Below are 23,631 nucleotides of genomic sequence, written 5' to 3' on the forward strand. Positions count from 1 at the left end.
GAAGTAAATAGATCCACTTAATATACTACAAGAGGAATCCGACGTCAGTCCTCCCCCGTCCGTTTACTCGGCTCTGGTCGAGTATTACGTAGAAGAGGAGCATGACGTCAGACTCCCTCCATCCGTGTGCGCGCAACTCTCCGAGTCCGACAACGAAGGCGAGGAGGTAGCTAGCTCTTCCTCCTCTGTGCGGTCAGAGGTGGAAGAGCCTTTTCTTTTAAAGCTCCACAACTGTGGAATACTCTTCCTGCCTCTATTCGTGACTCAGACACGGTCTCAATGTTTAAATCTTAACTAAAGGCTTATCTGTTTACTTTGGCCTTTGAATAATCTGTTACATATTTACCACATCACATATCTTTCTTCTCTGAGGTTCACCTGGGGAGTAACACTGCAGTCGGAGTCTACGATACCAGTATCATCGCTCCGACATGGAATGAAAACCTGGCGTTCATCACAAGACATTTACATTGACAATATCAACACCCAGAACTTTCATTCTAGTTACCTTATACTTAGTCTGATTGTGTGATTTGTGTGTGACTTGTGTATTCATCTGTATAATTTGATTTTGTGTAATTTGTGTGTTAACAGGCCGCCCAATGGGGGATGGGTTCCCTTTTGAGTCTTGGTCCTCCCAAGGTTTCTTCCTATTCCCCACCATCTAGGGAGATTTTCCTTGCCACTGTCGCCTCTGGCTTGCTCATTAGGGATTTGGGCCCATACGATTGTTAAACTTGTAAATCCTGTAAAGCTGCTTTGTGACAACATGTGTTGTGAAAAGCGCTATACAAATATATTTGATTTGATTTGATCAGCCCAAGTTCAGTTTTTCTGACCATACAAGTCTGCACATCAAGTGTCATCTACATCTATTGTCACTTGTCTCCATTCTCTTCTGATCCTGTGAATTTGAATAACTTCAGATTAACTCATGTATCGCCTGTGTCTCCTGTATCTAATGTAGAATACACAAGAGCAATAACCACCCAAATCAAGCATTTGAGAAGACAGCCGACATTTGAGAAGTCGGTATTTGTTGCCACCGTTGTTGTTGCCAATTCCTCTTAGCCTGCCTTGTTTAACCTGTCTCTCGTTTTCCCCTCATTATCATGTGTGTATTTAAACCCTTGTGTTTTGTCTTCGGCTGTTAGTTTTTGAATTGTCATTTGTCTTATCTTCTGTGTATTTGTATTTGTTGTGTTACAACCCCCTCAAGCTCTGTCTAGGGCAGGGGTCGGCAACCTATGGCACGCGTGCCACTGGTGGCACGCCGAGAGATAATCACTGGCACGCGCCACGCTGGACCAGCATCAGCAAAAAAATTATAATATCCTCCATTCGAAATCGCTCCTCAACGCTCTGCACTCAGCTCCCACCACAGACCCATGCTTAAATTTAGCCTAAATTTTGGCAAAATCAGACAGCCAACCTGATAGCGTTACAAGAGATGACAGAGCCTCCGGTTAAAAAAACAAAGCGAGGGCATTTCAACCCTGGACGGAAGACTATGGTTTGGTGTATGTCAAAGATCGTGCTGTGTGTACACTGTGCTATGACAACGTTGCGTGCCGAACTTCCAGCATTAAGAAGCATTTCAAGACAAAATGACAAGACGTATAAAGACCCCGCCGAAAGAGCAAACAGTCCAGCTCTCTTAAAGTAGGGTGACTAAACGTCCGTATTTCCCGGGACATGTCCGTATTTCACGTTCTGTCATGGGGTTTTTTTTAAGTGAGAAAATTTCCTGGTTTTAAAATTACATTTATTGGACCATTAAAATTTAAATTTACAGGTACTACGGCCGCACGGCGCTGCGTGTGACGTAATCCCTGAGCCGTGTCAAGGCTGGATTATTTATTATGGATTATACTTTCGCTGGGTGTAAAAGAAAGAACACAACATTTTATACATTATATTCATTATTTATAGCCCTACCCCCTTCCAGAGCCGGAGTGGCTAATCGGGAGATTCGGGAGGATTCCCGATGGGCCGGCTCATGTCAATCTCTAGTTTGGGCCGATTGGGAGGGAAAAATAATTTTGGGCCGGATTTGGGCATGAAACTCCCGGGCTGAAAAAGGAGCCCACTCCGGCCCTGCCCCCTTCTGTCTGTCTTGTCTCATGTTTCCTTGTGCTTCTGTTTTATTTTGGCCATGTACATTTGTTGTCATGTTACACAAACTCCTCAGATCTATCGCACTACTCAGTGTAGGAAGGAGGGGTTGGGGAATCCCCCTAGGCAGGAGTCCCAGGACTCTTCATCCCACGACCTACAGCCACACTCACATTTCACTCCTGCTTATGACCACAATTGTCTCCATTTCTCCAGGAGACACGTAGGACAGATAACACTGTCATGGAAATTTCCTGAAAATAGATTCAGGCGGCCCCACTCCTGTGTTTGGAGGCCATTCAAACACTATCTCAAAGGCGAGTGCGGCTCTGATACAATACCAGAGGCAGGCATTTTCACCCAGTATAGTCCTGTTTCCTGAGTCAGTTTAGAAAGGCCTCCTTTTATTGTGCCATTGGCTCTCTCTACTGCTCCTGTGCTGGCAGGGGGGAAGATGCAGTGCTTTCAATGTCTATTCCTATGTGTGTTGTGCACAGACTAAACATCATGTACAAAGAATTAAAATTTTGGTTGAGTGTGGTTACTCCTGGTGCATGCTAGTGCATGCCACTATCGCCCCTTTGGTCATTGTGACTCCTCCCATGAGCAATTTCTCATGTAGGCTGTTGGAAGACACGGCTTCCTTGTTTCTGTGTGTGCAGCACATTTGATTGCAATTTGTGATGGCAATTGCACAGCCTCCAATAATTGTGAAATTATTGTTTTTTATCTTTGACATTGAGCTCGTAATGGTGAGGGCTATCAGCTCAGCTGCTTGGGCAGAATAATGTGATGGGAGTGATCTTGTTTCCAAAACTTTTGTGTGGATAAATGTGTTACTTTCTGGTCCTGTAAAATTTGAGAAACTGCATGTTTGACCAAAGGTGTGAGTTGGGCGTACCCCACTACGTCTCTTGGATGTTACCAGTGACTTTTCTGCAGGTGAGGATCCAACTTGTAAGCTATGTGCAGGAAGTGGTACATTGAAGCACATCCTGTCGGCATGTAAGGTGAGTTTGTCACAGGGACGTTACACATGGAGGAATAATCAGGTCCTCAAATCATTGCGCTGGATAAGAAGCGGTTGGAAGTTAATGGCATGCCAGTTGCTAGTTCCAATAGAGTAATGATTTGGGCATGTGACCTATTGTAATGGATGAGTTAACTATAGTTAGAAGAGGTTCAGTTACCGCGGGTAATACCTCTTTTAATAACTTCGAGGGAACCGAGTCTAGTGTGCAGGTAGCACAATTTAAGGAAGAAATTATTTTCTCTAATTCTGATTGTGGGAGTGGATGAAAAGCATCAAGTTTGTAATTTAAATCAATATCAACCAAACCAGATGACATACCAGTTGTATTGCTAATAAAAGGTTTTATATTTTTTTCCAATATTCTCTATTTTATTATCAAAGAAATCTATAAATACATTACTAGTGAGGTTTACTGGAATCTGAGGTTCTGCGCCTGCTTGATTTTTTGTAAGTTTGGAAATAGTATTAAAAAGAAATCTAGGATTGTTTTTATTTTTCTCTATCAGTGAGGCTAGGTATGCTGAGCGTGCTGTAGCGAGTGCCCGTTTGTAGTCAATAATGCTATCCTTCCAGGCACAGTGGAATACTTCCAACTTAGTAGATCGCCATTTCCGCTTTAATTTACGTGCTATTTGTTTTAAGTTTCTAGTTTGGTCGGTGTACCACAGGGCGAGCTTTTTAGATCTAGTCTTTTTATATTTGAGTGGAGCTACTATATCTAGAGCTGATCTGCAGGTATTCACTATGCAGCTGGTTATCTAACTCTCCTGGGTCGGATGGCGAGTGGGCTAGAGCAGTTAAATCAGGGAGGGCTTCAATAAACTGTGTTGCTGTTAATGAATTTATCGAGCGCTTTATACACTGCCGAGGAGACGGGCGGGTATTTATGCCAAGATGAATCTCAAATTGGACTAAATAGTGATCAGAGATAGCTACGGTTTGCGGGAGTATATTTATATTATCTACGTCGATACCCAGCGTTAAGATTAAATCTAGGGTATGCTCAACTCAAATCACTGATCAACCACTGATCAAACTGATCATTCACAGTTTTTCTGCTAGGCGGAAGGACATGTACTAAATCATAATGATATGTGATCTTAAATGACCATTAGCAAATTTTCCTGACAACATACACAAGCATACAATTCCTGTTCAATGTAATGAGATATCGTAGCCTATAACTAGTTTCTGGCTAAAAATCTACAGAGTCCCTGCTTAAAATGTTAGTCCAGAAACACTTCCGTTTCCAAAATGTAGCATAGGCAGTCATTTGCTTTGTGCATTTTCAGCACATTTCTTTTGCCACTGTACTATCCAACATGTGAAACAAGTCACATCCCCGAGTCATTTTAAACCAAAACCTTATGTAGATGGATGCTACCTAATTGACATTAGTTCAATACACACAGCTCATTTCCTGCCCGTCATCTCCCTAACCATGCCACTGCTTACTTCAAAATAAACTCAGATTCAGTAAAAGTACTAATTTATCAGGAATAAGCAAGGCAGGAAATACATTATGAAGTGCATGCAAGCAAAATGGCACCGTCACGTGCCTCAACGATGTTCAAGTCTTGATTCAGCAAGCCATCAAAGCAGTAAGGATGAACACTATTGGAGTAGAATAATGCTCCAGAACACCTTACAAATAAACTGAAATATAACCCCCCCCCCCAACTCCAGCTGTAGTACAACTTGGAGAATAAGCTTCAAAAATGTATCACTCACTACCAATTGCCCAACTATTTTTGCTGTGCATATGAGCATACTAGCCTAAGTGCAGTTTTTCTGGACCTACAAGTCTACAGCTCAGTGTTCATATCCATTCTTACCATTGTTACATCCTGTGCTGCCGGATCCATCTCCTGATCCTCGGGGCCGGGACTTGGCTACCACCTCGCTCTGGCTCCGCCCCTCCACTTAGGCCTTGTGGATAAAGAGGACGAAGATCCCAAGATGGAGGGAAGAGATTGAGAGGGGATAGAGAGGCTTTGTGTGTGATACTGCTGTTTGGATATTTTGTGATATTGTGTGCTAGCTCTTGTGTAGTTGTATAACTTCGTGTCTTGGTGTGTGTTGTCTTTGATAAGTATTCTGTCTCGTGTGAGCCCTGTGGGAGAATATTTGTGCTTAGATACTGGTTGTAGGGAGTGGTGCCTTTTTTTTGTTTTGTGGGTTTGTGATTGTTTGTTGTCAATGTAGGTAAGCATTGTACTTTTGTTTTAGGGGTAGTTATATTATTTTTCAAAGGGGGGGGGGATTGTTTGTTATTTTGGCCTTGCCACTCTTGACGATTGCCAGTAAAACTTCTTGTTTCAGAAATCAGATAACTTTGTCCTGGATTTACATTTCTTCCATTATCCATATCAGTACAGATCATACACATACATACCGTTGCGGCCTTTACCTAGACAAGGGACGTAACAGATTGGGGGCTCGTCTACTTTTTTTTCTCCTCTCCTTGGATTGGTTTTTTTTTTGGCTTTCCGTTTTGGGTTGGTATGGCTGTGTTTTGGGTTTGGCTGTTTTTTTTGTGTGTGGTGGGGGTGTGGTTTGCAGCTTGGCTGCATTGGCATTAGTGCTTTTGTGCTATCATGTCGGTTGTCTTTGATTTGGCTAACTTTAATGTGTATCCCTCATGGGAGCAGGTTGACAGATGCCATAAGGTTGACCTATTGTTGATAGCGGATTTCTATAGTGTGGAAGTATCACACTCAGCTCCGAAACGTGAGATTAAGGTTGCTTTGGAGGCTTGGTTGGTGAAAGAGGGAGTGCTTCCACCTAGAGTTAGTTCTTCTGCGGTTGTTCCTGAGAAACCACAGGAACCAGATCCTGCCAGCATTCCGACTACTCCTGAAGGTAAGGCAGGGTTAGATGCAAGTGGGTTCAGAGCTGTGGAACATGATCAGATACTGGCAATTAAACTTAAAGAACTGGAGTTGGAAATTCGGAGACAGGAACATGAGACCGAGCTCTTACGAGTACGTGGGATTGAACTGGAGGCAGACAAAGAGATTGCTATGGCGAGGATGAGCAGGGGTTTGGAGAAGCCTGTGTCCGTTCCTCCCGAAGCAATCTCAGAATCGCCAAAGCCTGCCTTGCAAACCAAGGCTCCAGTCAAAACCAGTCCCTCTGGTCATCTGACTAGTTCGGCCAGTTCCTTTGCTGACTCCACGACTTTTGATGCCAGTAGACACATAGGTTTGGTTCCGATATTTAGGGAGCATGAAGTAGATGCCTACTTCCCTATTTTTGAAAGTATTGCTACTACTCTGAACTGGCCACCTGGTGTTTGGTCGTTATTGTTGCAGTGCAAGCTTACAGGGAAGGCACAGAAGGTATGTTCTTCCTTATCTTTGGAGCAAAGTTTGGATTACCAATGTGTGAAAGCCACAATTATGAAAGCATATGAGTTGGTACCCGAAGCATACAGGCAAAAATTCCGTAATCTGAAGAAAAAACCCAGCCAGACTTATATAGAATTTGCACGGGAGAAATTTAGTTCCTTTGATAAATGGTGTATGGCTAGTAAGGTGTCTACCTTCGATCAGAGCTAGACAGTGTAGGTAAGCATTGTACTTTTGTTTTAGGGGTAGTTATATTATTTTTCAAAGGGGGGGGGATTGTTTGTTATTTTGGCCTTGCCACTCCTGATGATTGCCAGTAAAACTTCTTGTTTCAGAAATCAGATAACTTTGTCCTGGATTTACATTTCTTCCATTATCCATATCAGCACAGATCATACACATACATACCTTTGCGGCCTTTACCTAGACAAGGGACGTAACAGATTGGGGGCTCGTCTACTTTTTTTTTTCTCCTCTCCTTGGTTTGGTTTTTTTTGGCTCTCCGTTTTGGGTTGGTATGGCTGAGTTTAGGGTTTGGCTGGTTTTTTTTTGTGTGGTGGGGGTGTGGTTTGCAGCTTGGCTGCATTGGCATTAGTGCTTTTGTGCTATCATGTCGGTTGTCTTTGATTTGGCTGACTTTAATGTGTATCCCTCATGGGAGCAGGTTGACAGATGCCATAAGGTTGACCTATTGTTGATAGCGGATTTCTATAGTGTGGAAGTATCACACTCAGCTCCGAAACGTGAGATTAAGGTTGCTTTGGAGGCTTGGTTGGTGAAAGAGGGAGTGCTTCCACCTAGAGTTAGTTCTTCTGCGGTTGTTCCTGAGAAACCGCAGGAACCAGATCCTGCCAGAAGCCTGTGTCCGTTCCTCCCGAAGCAATCTCAGAATCGCCAAAGCCTGCCTTGCGAACCAAGGCTCCAGTCAAAACCAGTCCCTCTGGTCATCTGACTAGTTCGGCCAGTTCCTTTGCTGACTCCACGACTTTTGATGCCAGTAGACACATAGGTTTGGTTCCGATATTTAGGGAGCATGAAGTAGACGCCTACTTCCCTATTTTTGAAAGTATTGCTACTACTCTGAACTGGCCACCTGGTGTTTGGTCGTTATTGTTGCAGTGCAAGCTTACAGGGAAGGCACAGAAGGTATGTTCTTCCTTATCTTTGGAGCAAAGTTTGGATTACCAATGTGTGAAAGCCACAATTATGAAAGCATATGAGTTGGTACCCGAAGCATACAGGCAAAAATTCCGTAATCTGAAGAAAAAACCCAGCCAGACTTATATAGAATTTGCACGGGAGAAATTTAGTTCCTTTGATAAATGGTGTATGGCTAGTAAGGTGTCTACCTTCGATCAGAGCTAGACAGTGTAGGTAAGCATTGTACTTTTGTTTTAGGGGTAGTTATATTATTTTTCAAAGTGGGGGGGATTGTTTGTTATTTTGGCCTTGCCACTCCTGATGATTGCCAGTAAAACTTCTTGTTTCAGAAATCAGATAACTTTGTCCTGGATTTACATTTCTTCCATTATCCATATCAGCACAGATCATACACATACATACCTTTGCGGCCTTTACCTAGACAAGGGACGTAACAGATTGGGGGCTCGTCTACTTTTTTTTTCTCCTCTCCTTGGTTTGGTTTTTTTTGGCTCTCCGTTTTGGGTTGGTATGGCTGAGTTTTGGGTTTGGCTGGTTTTTTTTTGTGTGGTGGGGGTGTGGTTTGCAGCTTGGCTGCATTGGCATTAGTGCTTTTGTGCTATCATGTCGGTTGTCTTTGATTTGGCTGACTTTAATGTGTATCCCTCATGGGAGCAGGTTGACAGATGCCATAAGGTTGACCTATTGTTGATAGCGGATTTCTATAGTGTGGAAGTATCACACTCAGCTCCGAAACGTGAGATTAAGGTTGCTTTGGAGGCTTGGTTGGTGAAAGAGGGAGTGCTTCCACCTAGAGTTAGTTCTTCTGCGGTTGTTCCTGAGAAACCGCAGGAACCAGATCCTGCCAGAAGCCTGTGTCCGTTCCTCCCGAAGCAATCTCAGAATCGCCAAAGCCTGCCTTGCGAACCAAGGCTCCAGTCAAAACCAGTCCCTCTGGTCATCTGACTAGTTCGGCCAGTTCCTTTGCTGACTCCACGACTTTTGATGCCAGTAGACACATAGGTTTGGTTCCGATATTTAGGGAGCATGAAGTAGACGCCTACTTCCCTATTTTTGAAAGTATTGCTACTACTCTGAACTGGCCACCTGGTGTTTGGTCGTTATTGTTGCAGTGCAAGCTTACAGGGAAGGCACAGAAGATATGTTCTTCCTTATCTTTGGAGCAAAGTTTGGATTACCAATGTGTGAAAGCCACAATTATGAAAGCATATGAGTTGGTACCCGAAGCATACAGGCAAAAATTCCGTAATCTGAAGAAAAAACCCAGCCAGACTTATATAGAATTTGCACGGGAGAAATTTAGTTCCTTTGATAAATGGTGTATGGCTAGTAAGGTGTCTACCTTCGATCAGCTTAAAGAGTTGATATTACTAGAAGAATTTAAAAACTGTTTGCCTGAGCGTATGGCAGTCTTCTTGAATGAGAAAAAGGCAAAGGATTTGTATGCCGCTGCTACCTTGGCGGATGAATTTGTTCTAACCCACAAGACTGTTTATAATCCGATTTCCCGAAAGGACAGGGCTGACGGTATAAAATCCCGTGAAACAGGACATGAGACCCCAGTATCAAGTGGGAACACAAGGACTCCAGATGACGCCGTAGCGGAGACGCGTGAGTGTTTTTATTGTCACAAATCGGGTCATATTGTAGCTGGTTGTCCTGCCTTGCAGCGTAAGAACGCTCGCATGAAAACTGTCATTAGGAAGGTTAATACATATCATAAGGTAGCTCTAGACATGCCGAATGTCATCACGGATACTGTTTCAGTCGACCCTGTTTTTGATCTTTTCATACTCCATGGAACAATAGCTTTGTCTAGTAGTGGTGATCAGAAACGTTCGGTTAAAATACTGAGGGACACAGGAGCTGCCCAGTCATTTGTGTTGGATGGTATACTACCGTTTTCTGGTGATACGTATTGTGGCAGTGACGTGCTTGTGCAAGGCATTGAGTTAGGGTTTCGGAGGGTCCCTCTGCATTATGTGTATTTATGCACAGATGGGAATATGAGGTTGGTTAAAGTGGCTGTTAGCACAGCGTTGCCCATGAAAGGGATTTCGTTTATTTTGGGTAACGACATCGCGGGAGGTTCTCTTGTTAGCCTCCCTGAAGTGGGAGACAACCCTGTGGATTCACCTGTTTTGTCTAGCCCAGGGATGGAGTCAGTATTTCCTGCATGTGTCATGACTAGTGGGCAAAGACAGAAGCTGGATGAAATCAGTCTGGAGGAGACATTTATGACTAATGACTCGTGTGCAGAATTACCTACTAAAATGATGGAGCAAACTATCCTCATACCAGATCCTTCATCTGGTAAGGACTCTGTGAGTCGTGCTGCCTTGGTTGCTGCTCAGAAGGCCGATGCAACACTTGTGCCTTGTTTTGAGTTGATCACTGACAATGTCTTTCTGACTAGGTATCACATTGTAGATGAGGTACTCATGAGGACATGGTCTCCGACTAATGATAAGGTAGGGGCTGAGGAGATAAGCCAAATAGTTGTTCCGAAGCCCTACCGAGCACATGTATTGGCCTTGGCTCATGATCATTCATTGTCTGGTCATTAAGGAATTAAAAAAACTATGGGTCGGATATTGCAACATTTCTTTTGGCCTGCTATGCGAAATGATGTAGTTACTTATTGTCGTTCTTGCCATACATGCCAACTTGTTGGTAAACCCAACCAGGTAATTCCCCGTGCTCCGTTGCATCCTATTCCTGTGATAGGTGAACCTTTTGAGAAATTAATCATTGATTGTTTAGGCCCTTTGCCTAAAACTTCTTCAGGCAATAGTTATTTGTTGACTCTTATGTGTTCCTCTACTAGATTCACTGAGGCTATTCCTTTAAGGTCACTCCATGCCAAAACCATCAACAAAGCCATGGTAAAGTTTTTTACTACGTTTGGCCTACCTAGAACTGTACAGTCTGACCAAGGGTCTAATTTCATGTCTAAGCTTTTTGCTCGGGTTATGTCTGAATTAGACATTAAGCACCAAACATCTAGTGCATATCACCCGGAAAGCCAAGAGTCCTTAGAACACTTCCATCAGACTTTCAAGAACATGCTTCGCTCATATTGCTTGGACTCAGGGAAAGACTGGGATGATGGTGTCCCTCTGCTATTATTTGCTATACACTGTTCATGAATCGCTAGGATACTCTCCAAATGCTCTTGTGTTTGGTCGAACTGTATGTGGACCACTTAAGATGTTGTATGACTCTTGGTTAGCTCCAGTGTCAGCCACATCTGTGGACAAGTATGTAAGTACGCTTCGGGCGCGTTTACAGGCTGCTCGTGCAAAAGCCAAACAATACCTTGGAACAGCCCAAGTCTCCATGAAGGCGACTTATGATCAAAAAGCAGTTGATCGTTCATTCGAGCCTGGAGATCAGGTTTTAGTGCTTTTACCTGTGGCGGGTTCTGCTTTGAGTACACGTTTCTCTGGTCCTTATGAGATCCAAAAGAAATTGTCTCCTGTGAACTATATTCTGAGTACTCCGGATCGTAGGCTAAAAACACGTCTGTGCCACATTAACATGCTTAAGCCGTATATTGTACACCCACAACCCATGCCAGTTACAGCCATTACCTCCCAATCCACTATTCAACCAGTGATGTCATCCTACTCCCCAGAGCAAGATGATCTCAATCTAGGCAGGAACTGTGTGCCTACGGCTAGACTTCCCAACTCTGAAGCCTTACAAGGTCTGTGCACTAAACTCTCCTACTTACCCCTAGCTGCCCAGAAGGATATTAGTACATTGATAGATTGGTTTCCTTCTCTCTTTGTGGATGTACCTGCTCGGACTCATGTCCTCACACATGATATTGATGTAAAAGGTCATCCTCCCATTAGAGTAAGCCAACAAAAACGTTTACGGCTAAGTAAGGAAATAGATTACCTGTTGGACAATGGTTTTGCCACACCCAGTTCCAGTGCTTGGTGTTCACTATGTGTGTTGGTGCCTAAGCCTGATGGGACATATCGTTTGTGTACAGACTATCGCCGTGTTAACGGTACCCCATTGGTGTTTTTAAGCCGAATGTCCAATTCAAACCAACGCCTGATGCGCTGGTCATTGATTGATTGTACAAGGATTCCACCTAAAGATTGTGCACAAAAAGGGATCTGACAATGTGATGACTGATGCGTTGTCTCGGTGCTGATAACTCGTGGTGTGTAGTGGATGATCGTGTTCTCCCCAGGTCTCTGTTTTTAAGGGGGAGGGTGTTACATCCTGTGCTGCCGGATCCATCTCCTGATCCTCGGGGCCGGGACTTGGCTACCACCTTGCTCTGGCTCCGCCCCTCCACTTAGGCCTTGTGGATAAAGAGGACGAAGATCCCAAGATGGAGGGAAGAGATTGGAGATTCTGCTGTTAGAGAGGCTTTGTGTGTGATACTGCTGTTTGGATATTTTGTGATATTGTGTGCTAGCTCTTGTGTAGTTGTATAACTTCGTGTCTTGGTGTGTGTTGTCTTTGATAAGTATTCTGTCTCGTGTGAGTCCTGTGGGAGAATATTTGTGCTTAGATACTGGTTGTAGGGAGTGGTGCCTTTTTTTTGTTTTGTGGGTTTGTGATTGTTTGTTGTCAGTGTAGGTAAGCATTGTACTTTTGTTTTAGGGGTAGTTATATTATTTTTCAAGGGGGGGGGGGGGGGGGGGGGGGAGATTGTTATTTTGGCCTTGCCACTCCTGACGATTGCCAGTAAAACTTCTTGTTTCAGAAATCAGAACTTTGTCCTGGATTTACATTTCTTCCATTATCCATATCAGTACAGATCATACACATACATACCTTTGCGGCCTTTACCTAGACAAGGGACGCAACACCATCTAAAGACCAAGTGTCTTCCACAGCCATTTCATTTACATGCAGTCACTCATCTCAATCTTCTGATAAGACAGTGAATTATTGAATAATTCTAGATTAAGCAGTTGTCAGTGGAAAATGCAATCTGCAGTATAGTAGAAAACAAGAGCAATAACCACTGCCGATCAAGAATTTGAAAAAACAGCCTTTATTCCATAAGGGTTTGATCTGAGGTGGCGAGTTTCAGGCCATTTCTGTAAAGACAACTCTTCCACTGGACACCACAGCAGATTCAGGAGGAGCCTCCCAGTCTTCTGGCACATGTCTCTCTGGTGAGCAGTAAAGGAGAAACGAAGTTCAGACCATGTAGGCAACATGGGAAACAGGGAACTGCACTGGGGATTCTACTCACTTTGCCTCCCACAGCTTGGCTCACAGCTGTCTGTTGCACTTGGATAACACACGGCTGTACTGCAGTGGATATAGACCTGGGAACAAAGTCAAAACTAAGCAAGGGCCACAATGCATTGTACAAATGGCTGGGACAAGGTTAACGCCATTACCTGGTTGTGCAAGGGAGCCATGGAGGTAGGATCCACAAAGGTGAACATCTTGAGGACAAAGCGCTTGTAATGGGTGGGGAAGGGAACTGCAGACGACCCCTCAACTGGAACCAACTGTGTCAGGTAGCGGTCATCCTTGTAGGGGCACCTTTGGAATACACCAGGTCAACACCAGCCTCTACTGAACACTGCAATACCCATGGGAAGCAGTTTTGGAACCTACCCATTCACTAGAAGGTCCCACTCAGGAAGGCTGGAGGGGTTAGGGGAAGAGGTTGCCCAGCAACGTCCCAGGGTCAGGACAATATGGGGGTCAGACCTGTCCAGGACACGCACTTCCACATAGACCGGCTCCCTCAGCACCTTGGTCACAGGGTAATCAGCGTCCGTGTAGTAGGTGGTGTAGGCTGCCTGTGCTGTTGGCAGACAGGCAAAGTGGTTTTAGAATCCCTGCATAAACCAAGCTCATACTAGCATCCAGACTGAGGATACTCACCTTCCACACAGCCCTTTGTGGTGCACTGACCATTTGCTATTCTTAGTTCTACCCTGAGGGGTCCAGGAGCAACTACAGGTAGAGGCGGCTCATTGGCATAGTGCTGAATAGGCAGTGTAGCAACGCTCATACCGTAATACCTACACTGGAAGTAAAGCCTGGCAGAAGAAATACAAAAGGTGATTAGGACAAACCCTGCATGAAACTATGCCATGCAGTCATGGTCAACTCACTCATAGTAGCTGTCCCTTGTGATTGCGCCAAGGGGACCAAATCCAACTTCATATGAAGAGGTCATCTTGTTCTCGTACACCAAGTAGTCACCCAGCTCCTGGAAGGAAGAAGGTTGTGAGGTTACATTCCTAAACATCCCACATCTAACCCAATGTAGAAGCCTCAAGCACTAACCATCACATGGGTACCACAGGCAGTTACAGGAAACTGGTAGATAGCAAAAACTGCATTGGAGTCTATTGCACCACAGGGTCCATTTTCTCCCAACAGGCTGACTGATTCCAGGCTTAGTCTGGGCAGGGTTGTGTCCTTGGCCACCACCAATACGAACTGGCCATCTCTCGTGCACTGGACGGTCACTGCAATCAGGGAGAAAAGCAGACCAAGTTCACCTCCCAGTTTCAAAAGCAGCAAGGTTAAACAGAGGCAAACCCTTACCTGTTCTTCCATAGTAGCAACGTCATCCATCAAAACAGCAGTTTATTTCTTCACAGTGGGTGGCATTTAAGCCAGGTTCACCACAAGCAATCTTGACAGACTCATCTACATTACATTTCTGAGAAGCTCCAGTCTTGGTCATCTGTTGCTGTTGGTCATGTACCTCAGGAACATGGAGCTGCAGAAGCTGGGAGTCTGTTGGTAGTTGTTTAGTCTCTTGTAGACTCCATGGAGATGCAGCTTCACTAGTCCAACAAGTTAAAGAAACACAAAGACCCACAAGGGCAACAGTGGCCAAAACTCCTGCCATAGCCTTTAAACTGCAGAGATCTACAAGTAATTTTCTCCCCCTCTCTGTGATCTTTTTATTTTGTCTTTCCTCCTAATTGTGACCAAGCCCTCCCCTACTTTGTTAGCTATTAATTATTTCCCAGCCGAGTTCAATCATGAACTGATCAGTCATGAATTGTTAGTTTCCGGGAAAACACAGTGCTAATGGGGGCGGTCACCTTCAAGTCCTGCTCAACGTAATTTGTCATTTGCTGGCTGAAGTAAGACCTTCGGGAGCTAACCGTTTAGATCTCCCCCTCAGGTGTGCCATCCTCAGTCACGGAGTCCCATCTAAGGTGCCAAATTGTGGGTGAAATTCTGTAACCCTTAAATGGTGAGCACAATAAAAGTCAGAAGCAGTTGGGTAAGATAATAGAGTAAAATAAATTTATTAAGCAAGTATAGATTTATTAAGCAAGTATGGATTAGTTCCAGAGACCCCTGTTACAAACGCACAAGGCGTGTGTCACAGAGAGCTAATTCCCCACTCCGAACTCTCATCTTTTATACTTTAATCATAAGCACACATGGTGGGGCAGTCATGGCCTGGTGGTAGGGAACTGGTCTTGTGACCGGAGGCTCGTGGGTTCGATTCCCAGATCTGAGGCCATGACTGAGGTGCCCTTGAGCAAGGCAACTAACCCCAACTGCTTCCCGGGCGCCGGGCTAGGGCTGCCCACCGCTCTGGGCACGAGTGATCCACAGCCCCCTAGTAATCACTGGTGTGTGTGTGTGTTCTGACTGCACAGATGGGTTAAAAGTGGAGGAAAAAATTTGATTGCGGTGTAAAAATCACAATTGACAAAATACGGCACATTTACACATTTATTTACATGTCCACGAGGTGAACATGAGGTGATCAACAGAATCTGATTGGGTAAACATGACATAATTAACACATGATTTGACAGATGCATATTGGCCTCTCCCCTCACATGCTCTATCCACGCTCAGCATCCTCGTGATGGCATGATGGACTGAGTGCTGCCGTGGCCCTTCACAAGTTGAGATTAGGGGGGACCGGCCGGCGCCTCCAGCAAGGTCAGTTTAGGAACATCAGAGGAACATCAGATTAGCAATGAGCCGAGGCCATCCAGGGAGAAGACAAACATTTCTGAGGCCTACTGAAGTCATGAGGATTCAGTGCCATGATTAACACACATATATGGAAAGAGCCCTAACATATACATCTAATGTGTTAAATATATACTAAAAAAGCCTGGCATAAAGGGAAATCATAACATTTCCATCACAATCTCTAAATGTTTTGAGGGCACAAATGCACAATATCATGACGTTGGAGCATGACAGAATGTGGAAACAGGATTGTGAGCAAAGGCTTGATGGTTTTGCTAAGATTGTTCAATCAGAAGTCATCTTGGCTGGATGTCCATAGAAAAAAGAAATAAAACTGAATCGTGTATGCTAAAGGATAATGAACAGTATATATGTATATTTTCATGTAATACATGTTGATGGGAAATTCATGACAGAAGAGAAAATGCATAATTTTCATTGCTCGTATTCATGCGGCTGACCACATTGTATGTTTGTGGATCATAGAGGTTCTGCTCAAGTTAGCAGGGCAAAGGATTCCTAGAGCAACTACAAGAATGTGAGTGGCTACGACCATATAAAAATTAGGGTGTGTCTTTTTCGGGTAGACTTTAGGACCCAGCAGACACCAGTGATGTGGACATGGAACAGCTGACGGCTGCAAACTCACATTTGTCTGGGTTAGTATGAACAGTCTGATTGAAGTTTGAATGTGGGGATATTTTAGTAGTAAGTGAACTTCAGCATAATGTTGGGTGCCTGTTGGTTGGTAATACATGAGTAGTTTCTCTCTGTCGCAGGCTTTAAACATTGAGTGAATGACTCAGTTTCATTAATCTATAATGCTAAAATCTAAATCAGCCTTCTTTAACCTTCACAATGAAACTGGCTTGCTCAAGTTCATTCTCTGAAAAACATCTTCAGCTCCAGAACTCCTCCATGTGTAATGTATCATTCGTGTGTGTGTGTGTGTGTGTGTGTGTGTGTGTGTGTGTGTGTGTGTGTGTGTGTTTCCCCCTTAAGTCATCATACCCTGTATTAGCCCATCATCTGTAGCCCCTCACCTCAGTGTCACTCTGTTATCTAGTGTATTTAAGTCCTTGTATTTATTTTGTTGGTGTTTAACAGTGTGTGTGGTTTGTCTAACCTATCGTGCTTAATGTTCCTCAAATTTATTGATCATTCATTGGTACATACTGTACGGTCGTGTCTCCATCACCTGACCCTGGGAGGAGCACCTCACCTGGTGCACTTCACTCCAGAGCCTGTGTGCCCTCCACTGGCAGAACCTGAGCCCAACGTGAGTCCTTCATCTGGTGTGTCCCTCAGGCAGAGGTGTCCCCACCACCTCGATCAACAAGGACTCACCTCAGCATCCTGCCTCTGCCTTTCACAACATCACACCTACAATCACCTTTACATTCTACTAATAAGAAAACCCAGCTCTTTCAAAATCATTTACCATATTTAATTTGTGTAGGTAGAACTAGCTGTATTTGTATCCCATCTGGTGAGTTTTATCTTAAAGTCTGTGTTGCTCTGCTGGTCTGATAAATATGGTGTATAAAGACATTTAGCATTTACAGAAATTTTTATTTGGCTGAGTACATAAACAACACATATTTTATGTATTACGACCAACAGAGGGCAGACATGAGCCATTATTTGGAACCAGAACTCCACTCTTGTACATCATAACCAAAACATTTAACGTCAAACACAACAAGAGCAGCAGGTTAATGATTCTAGTGCTCTCCCCATAATTATACAGCCTATAGAACTCACTTTGGTGCAAAATATTGCTGTGACTTCAGTGTAAGCATTTAGTCAAATATTGAATTAAAATACGTTAAACTACTATTTCTGTGCAGTGCAGCAGACCACAGAAGTTAACACTGTCATACGTGGCTCCTCCCTCACCTCCTTAGATCCTTAATCTGTCCCTGTTTTCTCTGTTTTGTGTTTTGGGCTTGGATAACATTACAACTGTTTTGTCCACATATGCTTCTGCTAATCTGAAAGTCATTTTCAGAAAATGACAGAAGGGAATCCAACATGCAGTTCAACATGTATTCTTCCAAAATAACACTGCCAGAAAAATATCAATTATTAATTCTAATACAAGTTCATCTAAAAATGCTCTTTTCACAGATCCAAAAAAAGGAGCGAATACATTGATAATCAGCCCAGTTTTGTACACTGTCAGAGCCATGGCCTGTAATGACACAGTGTTCATTTGGTCCATTGGGTTCCCCAGTGTTCCAGTATCTGAAAGAAACAATCAGACTGTTTTGTAGTGTAAGAGACATTAATTTTCAACAGGGCTCAGATCAGTGATATCTTCCACTGGGGTTCCAGTAGTGTTTTGTCTGCATTGTAGTGTAAGAGTCAGTAATTACATCTTCAACAGGGCTCAGATCAGTGATATCTTACTTAGTCATCAGTGCTGTGCCATCCACCCACTTCCAGCCCTGGTTTGTGTCAGTCAGACCAATCCAAGCTTGCTTATCTCCGCTCATCATGGAAACAAGGTTCTGTAGAAGTGTAACATTAATTTATATGAAACTACCACTTACATCACACCATCACAAAACATTCTGCCTCACCTGTTCCTCTCTGCTGTTTATGATCACCAGGTCTGCTCCTCTCTCTCTCTCTCTCTCACTCTCTCTCTCTCTCACCTGTTCCTCTCTGCTGTTTATGATCACCAGGTCTGCTCCTCTCTCTCTGCAGTCCTGTCTGCTCTCATTCCAGTTCTTCAATTCAGTAGAGATGTAGTAAAAACTGGAGCTGAAGCACATCCATCCCTGCTCAGTGGCCTTGTCTATTTAGATTATAATAAACCAGAGCAGATGCATCTGCAGCAACACAGCTGGTGCTACTGTAGTTCTCTGCAGCCTTGAGTCACTCTTACCCAGTGTTAACATTATGATCCTAAGTAGTTACAAGTATGATATATGTATCATAAATATCATCAAATATTTAGACATTATGGTACTTGATATGGCAGTCCTGCTATAAATGCAACATGCAGTTACATTATCCACACCATTACTGCCCTTTCTGCAATTATGTGCATATAAATTCCAGCATACATTTCTTAATGGATGTAAGAGGTTAATTAATCTCTTACCTATTTCAGAAAGCCTCAGCTGGATTCTGTCTCTGTTCCTTTGTACCCTTTCTCTCTCTATAGTCAGGTTATTGTATCTGGTCTGTAGGTGGTCTCTCTCTGCAGTGAACTTGACCCACAGCACTGTGATGACAGTCAGCAGGTGAACACACAGCAGGCCCAGACACACTGCAGTCATCTGCAATCTTCTTCTGGGTTTTCTTCTTTCTGTAGTGTCACCTTCTAGTTGGTAATGCACAAAGAGAATCATGTGCCTTAATTTTATCTCCACATTCACAGCCAATCCCAGCATCATCGGGCAAAGGTAGGGAACACCATGGACAGGTCGCCAGCCGCCACATGGAGAACATGCAAACTCCACACAGAGTGGACCAGACTAAAACTCAAACCCAGACCACCTTGCGGTGAGGTTGGCTGACACCAGCGACACCCAGAACTGACGTCAGACAATACGCAGTTTTCTATATTCCTGCATTTCATTGTTTGCACCTGTGTCCACCTGTTTATTTATAATCATTGTGTATCATAGATTCACCAGGACCTAGTCTTTCCTAACCAGAAAGTATCACCTTTGGAATTTGCAAACAGACCTATATCCAAGAATGCCAGAATTGACCATGATTCTTATAACCCTGTATTCTGGGATAGGTACTGGATAGGTACTGGATCCTAGTAATGTAATCTGGTTATTGTTACTACTGAGTTTATTACCTCCTCAGCTCCAGTATGGTGAGTTAAGGAAGTCTGTTAAGTCATAGATGGCTTTGGACGTGTGAATACTAATGAAATGCCTTAACTAATGTATCCTGACAAACCAACTCTTCCTTATTCCTAAGTGATGTACCTGTAGAAAAAGTATACACTTTTCCCATGTCTGTTGATATGTAATTTAACTTTCTCTATCTTTGTCATGGTTCTGTATCTTAGTTGTTGCATTGCTTTTCTTTCCAACTGGAGGGAAATGCCTTTACTTTGAATATGCATAGGCATGACATTTAGTCCCTCCTTTCTCGCAACGCCCTTGGATCAATACTAAAACTCTGTAACGTAGTAAGAAAGTTAGTTGAAGTGGAAGTCGTAATTAGGAGTTGGAAAGAAGCCAAAACATGTCTACAAGAAATGTGCCTGGATTTCCATGAAAACGTCAATCTCACGGAATCCAAGAACGAAGTATATTAAGTAAAGCCTAACGTTCGTTTAAACTCACGTAATTTGCTATAATGCGTGTTGCAAAGTTTTCTTGCTTCCCGTGTTCATTTGTGGAGTTGGGATTTGGTCTGTCTTTGGAAGAAATTAATGCAAATTCTGCAGTAGCACACAAAGACTGGCCAGCGAGCAGACCTGTCCAAGTCCAAGAAGGTCTGGATTACTCAACCAAGTGTATAACGGTCCGGAACGGACTCGCTCATATGTTGTTGCTCAACTTCACCGAACAGCTGGGTCACTATGAGTGTGTGGCAGAGTGGGATATTTGGGCAATCTCACTAATTCCCCCCTAATTGTAAATTGCGGTGGAGCTGGGTAAGTCACTGGACAGATTTATTCTGGCATTATAAATAACGGGGGTGTGGTTATTGGGGCAGACTTCCTTCTGTCGTCCTGTTTTCCCCGCACCTCAAACGGTGGCAAGTGTGATCGTTGTTGGGCTTGGGTTCCTTTGGTGGACTAGCTTAATACCTTCGAGGTATGGTGCTTCTTTTGGCGTCAGACTATTGGTTAGTGCTATGGGCTGAGAACTAACGTGCTCTGTTGTTTCGTCGCAGTTCGGTGGGTGTTTCGTTGGAAATACTGTCCCGATATCTACCAGTGGTGGGCTGTTGCTATTTGCACTTTGCGAACAGCCTTGTTAGGTAAGGTAGGCCTGCTTATTATCGACACTTTTAACGAAGGGATTTATTTTAAATTTATTCTCCTTTTTTTAAGTCATCACGCTGTATGCTGAGGAATTCGCAGTGGCTGTTGGGAGCAATGAGCGGATCCCAGTCGCAAGGGGGAAGGAAGACAACAGCTTTATAGACTTTTGCCCGAAAATAAAGTTTGCTGCATGGTTCCAGTAGCCGGCAGTGCTGCTGTTTTGTTTGGGGGTGTTTATGATTCGCGTTGTCCGAGTGATTGTTCGTTTCGTATGTTTTAGTGGTTGTTCTAATAAATTTTTATGCTTGGTTTGGCAGCGACTTTTTGTTTTGTATGTTGGATTTGATTGAGATTGAGTGGTTTTTTAAATTTGTGTTTTTTTTTCTTTTCTGTTTGCAGTGATTTGCGGTGCGATTCCATTTGTCGTTTCTTTAATTGGTTTTGGTGCCAAACTGCGCTGTAAAGCGTTTAGTCTTCTGTGTTTTGTTTGAGGAGGGTGTTGAGTTGTGTTGGTGTATCTGTGAGGAAGTTTTCTTTTGTTTGTTTATTGGTCCATCTCAGTGTTTTGGTTTTGTTTAATTATTCATTTTGTGCAGGGCAGGAGCTGCAGGCCGGACAGAGGCAGATGTACCAGGTGGTGGAATCTCATGTATGGGTTTGGTAGCGGGGAATATTCTGAGTGTGAAGTGTGGTGTGGTCACGGTGAGCATGTAGTATAGGTGTGATCCCCTAGCTCCTCTCTTGAAATTATATTTTTATATTATTAAAGAAATAATTGGAACTACATCTCTGGTCCAGTGGTGTTGAACTTGCGCACATTTTTCTTTAATTGTTTTGTGCTGAGGCTTTTATTTGCCCCAATGTAATTCCTTGGGGTGAAATTCCTGTAGGTGGCATAGTCGTGCATTTCTTTCTTTTTCCTTTTTTGTTTTTGTTAGTCCTGTTTGCCACAAGTGCTTGGTACAACCTCGGAAAGTACGCATGGGTTCATTTTGGACCTCAAAATACCGCATATTCCTACCGGCACCAGTGGACAGCCATCCGAGCCTGGAAGTCTCTAGCCCTGAGTAACACTGCCTTCATTCATATTCTCACTCATATACTCACTATAGGACTAACATCTCTAACCAAGGTACCGCGATACATACTTTTTAGCCTGTTCTTACATTTCAGACCTAGCTTTCATCTAATTTTGCATAGATATAAGACACGCCAGTATCTTCCAGATAATAGCTTCATCCATAAGGGATTTTCCTCCATTTTAATTTACTTTAATCATTGTAGCTTTTGGGTTGGTTAACGTTGGTTTAAATTGTCTGGAGTTTTATGTTTCATAGTTAGTTTAACTTCAGTTGTTTTTTGCTTCCTCTGATTCAGTTAGTAGCTTGATTAATTCTCTGAACCTAAACCAAGTTTTCATCTATTCCAGTTATCAAATACACATTTCCCTAAAATTTCAGGGTGGTGCCCTTTATAATTATTCATAATCAATCAATATATCGCGACAGTTCTAACATTGAACATATCGATATGTTGATTTTAATGTAGCTCTCGTCTTGGCATCCTGCTTCATTCCTCGCACAATACATAGTGTTGTTGTGTAGTGCCGTATATAAAATTTACATTTAGTCTTTACATTTACATTTATGTCTTTCCTTTCAACTTTTATTAAACATCTCACCTCGCCTCAAATTAATTTGCATACAGAATTTATAACTTTACCAGAGGGTTGCGTCTGTAGTTTCTGGTCTGAGTCTGTGTCCTCCAGTTTTGTGCTGATGTCATGGTCTCTAACAGCGTCTGTACTCTCATAGATATCCACCGCCATCTCCACTTGCTCTCCTCTCTTGCTCTCTCTCTCCACAGTGTAGATCACATTATCATAAATCTGAGACATCACTGTGTTCTGAAGGATTCACTAAAACACTGAACTACTGTTTCTGTCTGTGTGTGAAGACACCAGATAGAGCTGCATCTCTTTACTCATGTGGTGTTTCCTGAGTTTAACTGAAGTACTGATGTCAGTTAAGGAAGTGACCAAGCAACAGTCTATAAATGAAATCTAAATGAACTTCTTGTGTCAGGGTGTTAAGTAAAACTGGTCCTTTTTTATGCTCACAAAAATTAGAACTTCTACTGGAACAGAAAAGCTACAGCTAAAAAACTCTGATTAACAGACACACCTGCTGAGTAGAGTTTGTAACATAATTTAATTAGATGGATACCAGTGTGCTTTGCTGCAGGAGGTCTGGGTTGTGCACAAAACTGCAACTAATGAAAACAGCTTGATTCAGGAGACCAAATCTCACCATGGGCGTGGTAGTGGGGGGAAATGTGGACCTGACTACCCAGGGCCCGAGTAGGGAGAGGGGCCCATTTTGCTCATGTGCCTCATTTACTGGCATTTATAGGGGCCCACTGACATTGAGAGTGTACAGAGCCCAGAATTTGCTGCTACGCCCCTGAATCTCACACATGATATTTTCAGTGTACTTAACATGTTCTCAACATGTATATGTCTTTGATTACATTAAAGACATTATTTTTAACAAATGCTGTTGACACACACTGTGAGCTTGTGACTGTCTGTCATTAATAGAGTGTCAATGATGACAGAAGAATATGTGGTTGAGGTGTGAAGTCACCCACTTGCCCTTGCAAACTCATTGTCTCACTTGAGCTTGAGCAGACTAGACACTTGTTTCATTAACGAAACAAAGATAGTAAAGGAATACAGGACCATGATCCTCTTTTGTCCTCTCCCTTCCTTTATTTTAAATTCCCTCTCTGTTTTGAATGTTTCATTTTCAATGTATGTGTTGTGGCTAGGACCATTTAAACATTAGGTTGTGTCTATATCGGGGAGGCTCTAGGACCCAGAGGACACCACTGATAGTGACAGCAGTCATTTAGAGTAGCCGTAGTATTAGTGTGGAGTAGCGAACGTCTGCAAACTCACCTTATAGAGAATGGGAATCTACGTCACGACGCATTGCATGCTGGGTAGTTGCCGCCATATTTTAGGACACGGATCCAAGAATAAATGAACC

The 23,631-nt window shown here is 43.3% G+C and overlaps 2 protein-coding genes and 1 long non-coding RNA gene across 3 annotated transcripts; 1 reads left to right on the plus strand and 2 right to left on the minus strand.

Moving 5' to 3' along the window:
* Positions 1-12,666: 12,666 nt before the first annotated feature.
* Positions 12,667-14,543, minus strand: LOC143524367 (zona pellucida sperm-binding protein 4-like). Its single transcript, XM_077018274.1, has 8 exons — positions 14,209-14,543; positions 13,945-14,129; positions 13,770-13,867; positions 13,537-13,694; positions 13,264-13,456; positions 13,041-13,188; positions 12,890-12,965; positions 12,667-12,806 (listed from the first exon to the last, which is right to left on the minus strand). Exons 2-8 carry the CDS (start codon positions 13,945-13,947, stop codon positions 12,721-12,723), a joined length of 762 nt encoding a protein of 253 aa, XP_076874389.1. The 5' UTR covers positions 13,948-14,129; positions 14,209-14,543; the 3' UTR covers positions 12,667-12,720.
* Positions 14,544-16,092: 1,549 nt separating this feature from the next.
* On the minus strand, positions 16,093-22,702 carry LOC143524335 (CD209 antigen-like protein C). Its single transcript, XM_077018272.1, has 5 exons — positions 22,304-22,702; positions 18,728-18,949; positions 18,276-18,418; positions 18,028-18,128; positions 16,093-17,862 (listed from the first exon to the last, which is right to left on the minus strand). The coding sequence occupies exons 1-5, from the start codon at positions 22,476-22,478 to the stop codon at positions 17,721-17,723; spliced, it is 783 nt and encodes a 260-aa protein (XP_076874387.1). The 5' UTR covers positions 22,479-22,702; the 3' UTR covers positions 16,093-17,720.
* LOC143524539 (uncharacterized) lies at positions 20,326-20,902 on the plus strand. Its single transcript, XR_013133486.1, has 3 exons — positions 20,326-20,411; positions 20,491-20,577; positions 20,651-20,902. It is a non-coding gene; the product is annotated as an uncharacterized LOC143524539 (long non-coding RNA).
* Positions 22,703-23,631: the final 929 nt, after the last annotated feature.

This window comes from Brachyhypopomus gauderio, chromosome 1 (assembly GCF_052324685.1).
Source record: "Brachyhypopomus gauderio isolate BG-103 chromosome 1, BGAUD_0.2, whole genome shotgun sequence".
In the NCBI taxonomy this organism is placed as follows: Eukaryota; Metazoa; Chordata; class Actinopteri; order Gymnotiformes; family Hypopomidae; genus Brachyhypopomus; species Brachyhypopomus gauderio.

Coding starts and splice junctions, on each gene's coding strand:
- LOC143524335 (XM_077018272.1), bottom strand. CDS start 22,478: ATGTCTCAGATTTATGATAATGTGATCTACACTGTGGAGAGAGAGAGC. Junction 18,129..18,275: donor TAAACAGCAGAGAGGAACAG/GTGAGAGAGAGA, acceptor ACACTTCTACAG/AACCTTGTTTCCATGATGAG. Junction 17,863..18,027: donor GGCACAGCACTGATGACTAA/GTAAGATATCAC, acceptor TGTTTCTTTCAG/ATACTGGAACACTGGGGAAC.
- LOC143524367 (XM_077018274.1), bottom strand. Junction 12,966..13,040: donor TGGCTCCCTTGCACAACCAG/GTAATGGCGTTA, acceptor CTTTGTTCCCAG/GTCTATATCCACTGCAGTAC. Junction 12,807..12,889: donor GCCAAGCTGTGGGAGGCAAA/GTGAGTAGAATC, acceptor ACTGCTCACCAG/AGAGACATGTGCCAGAAGAC.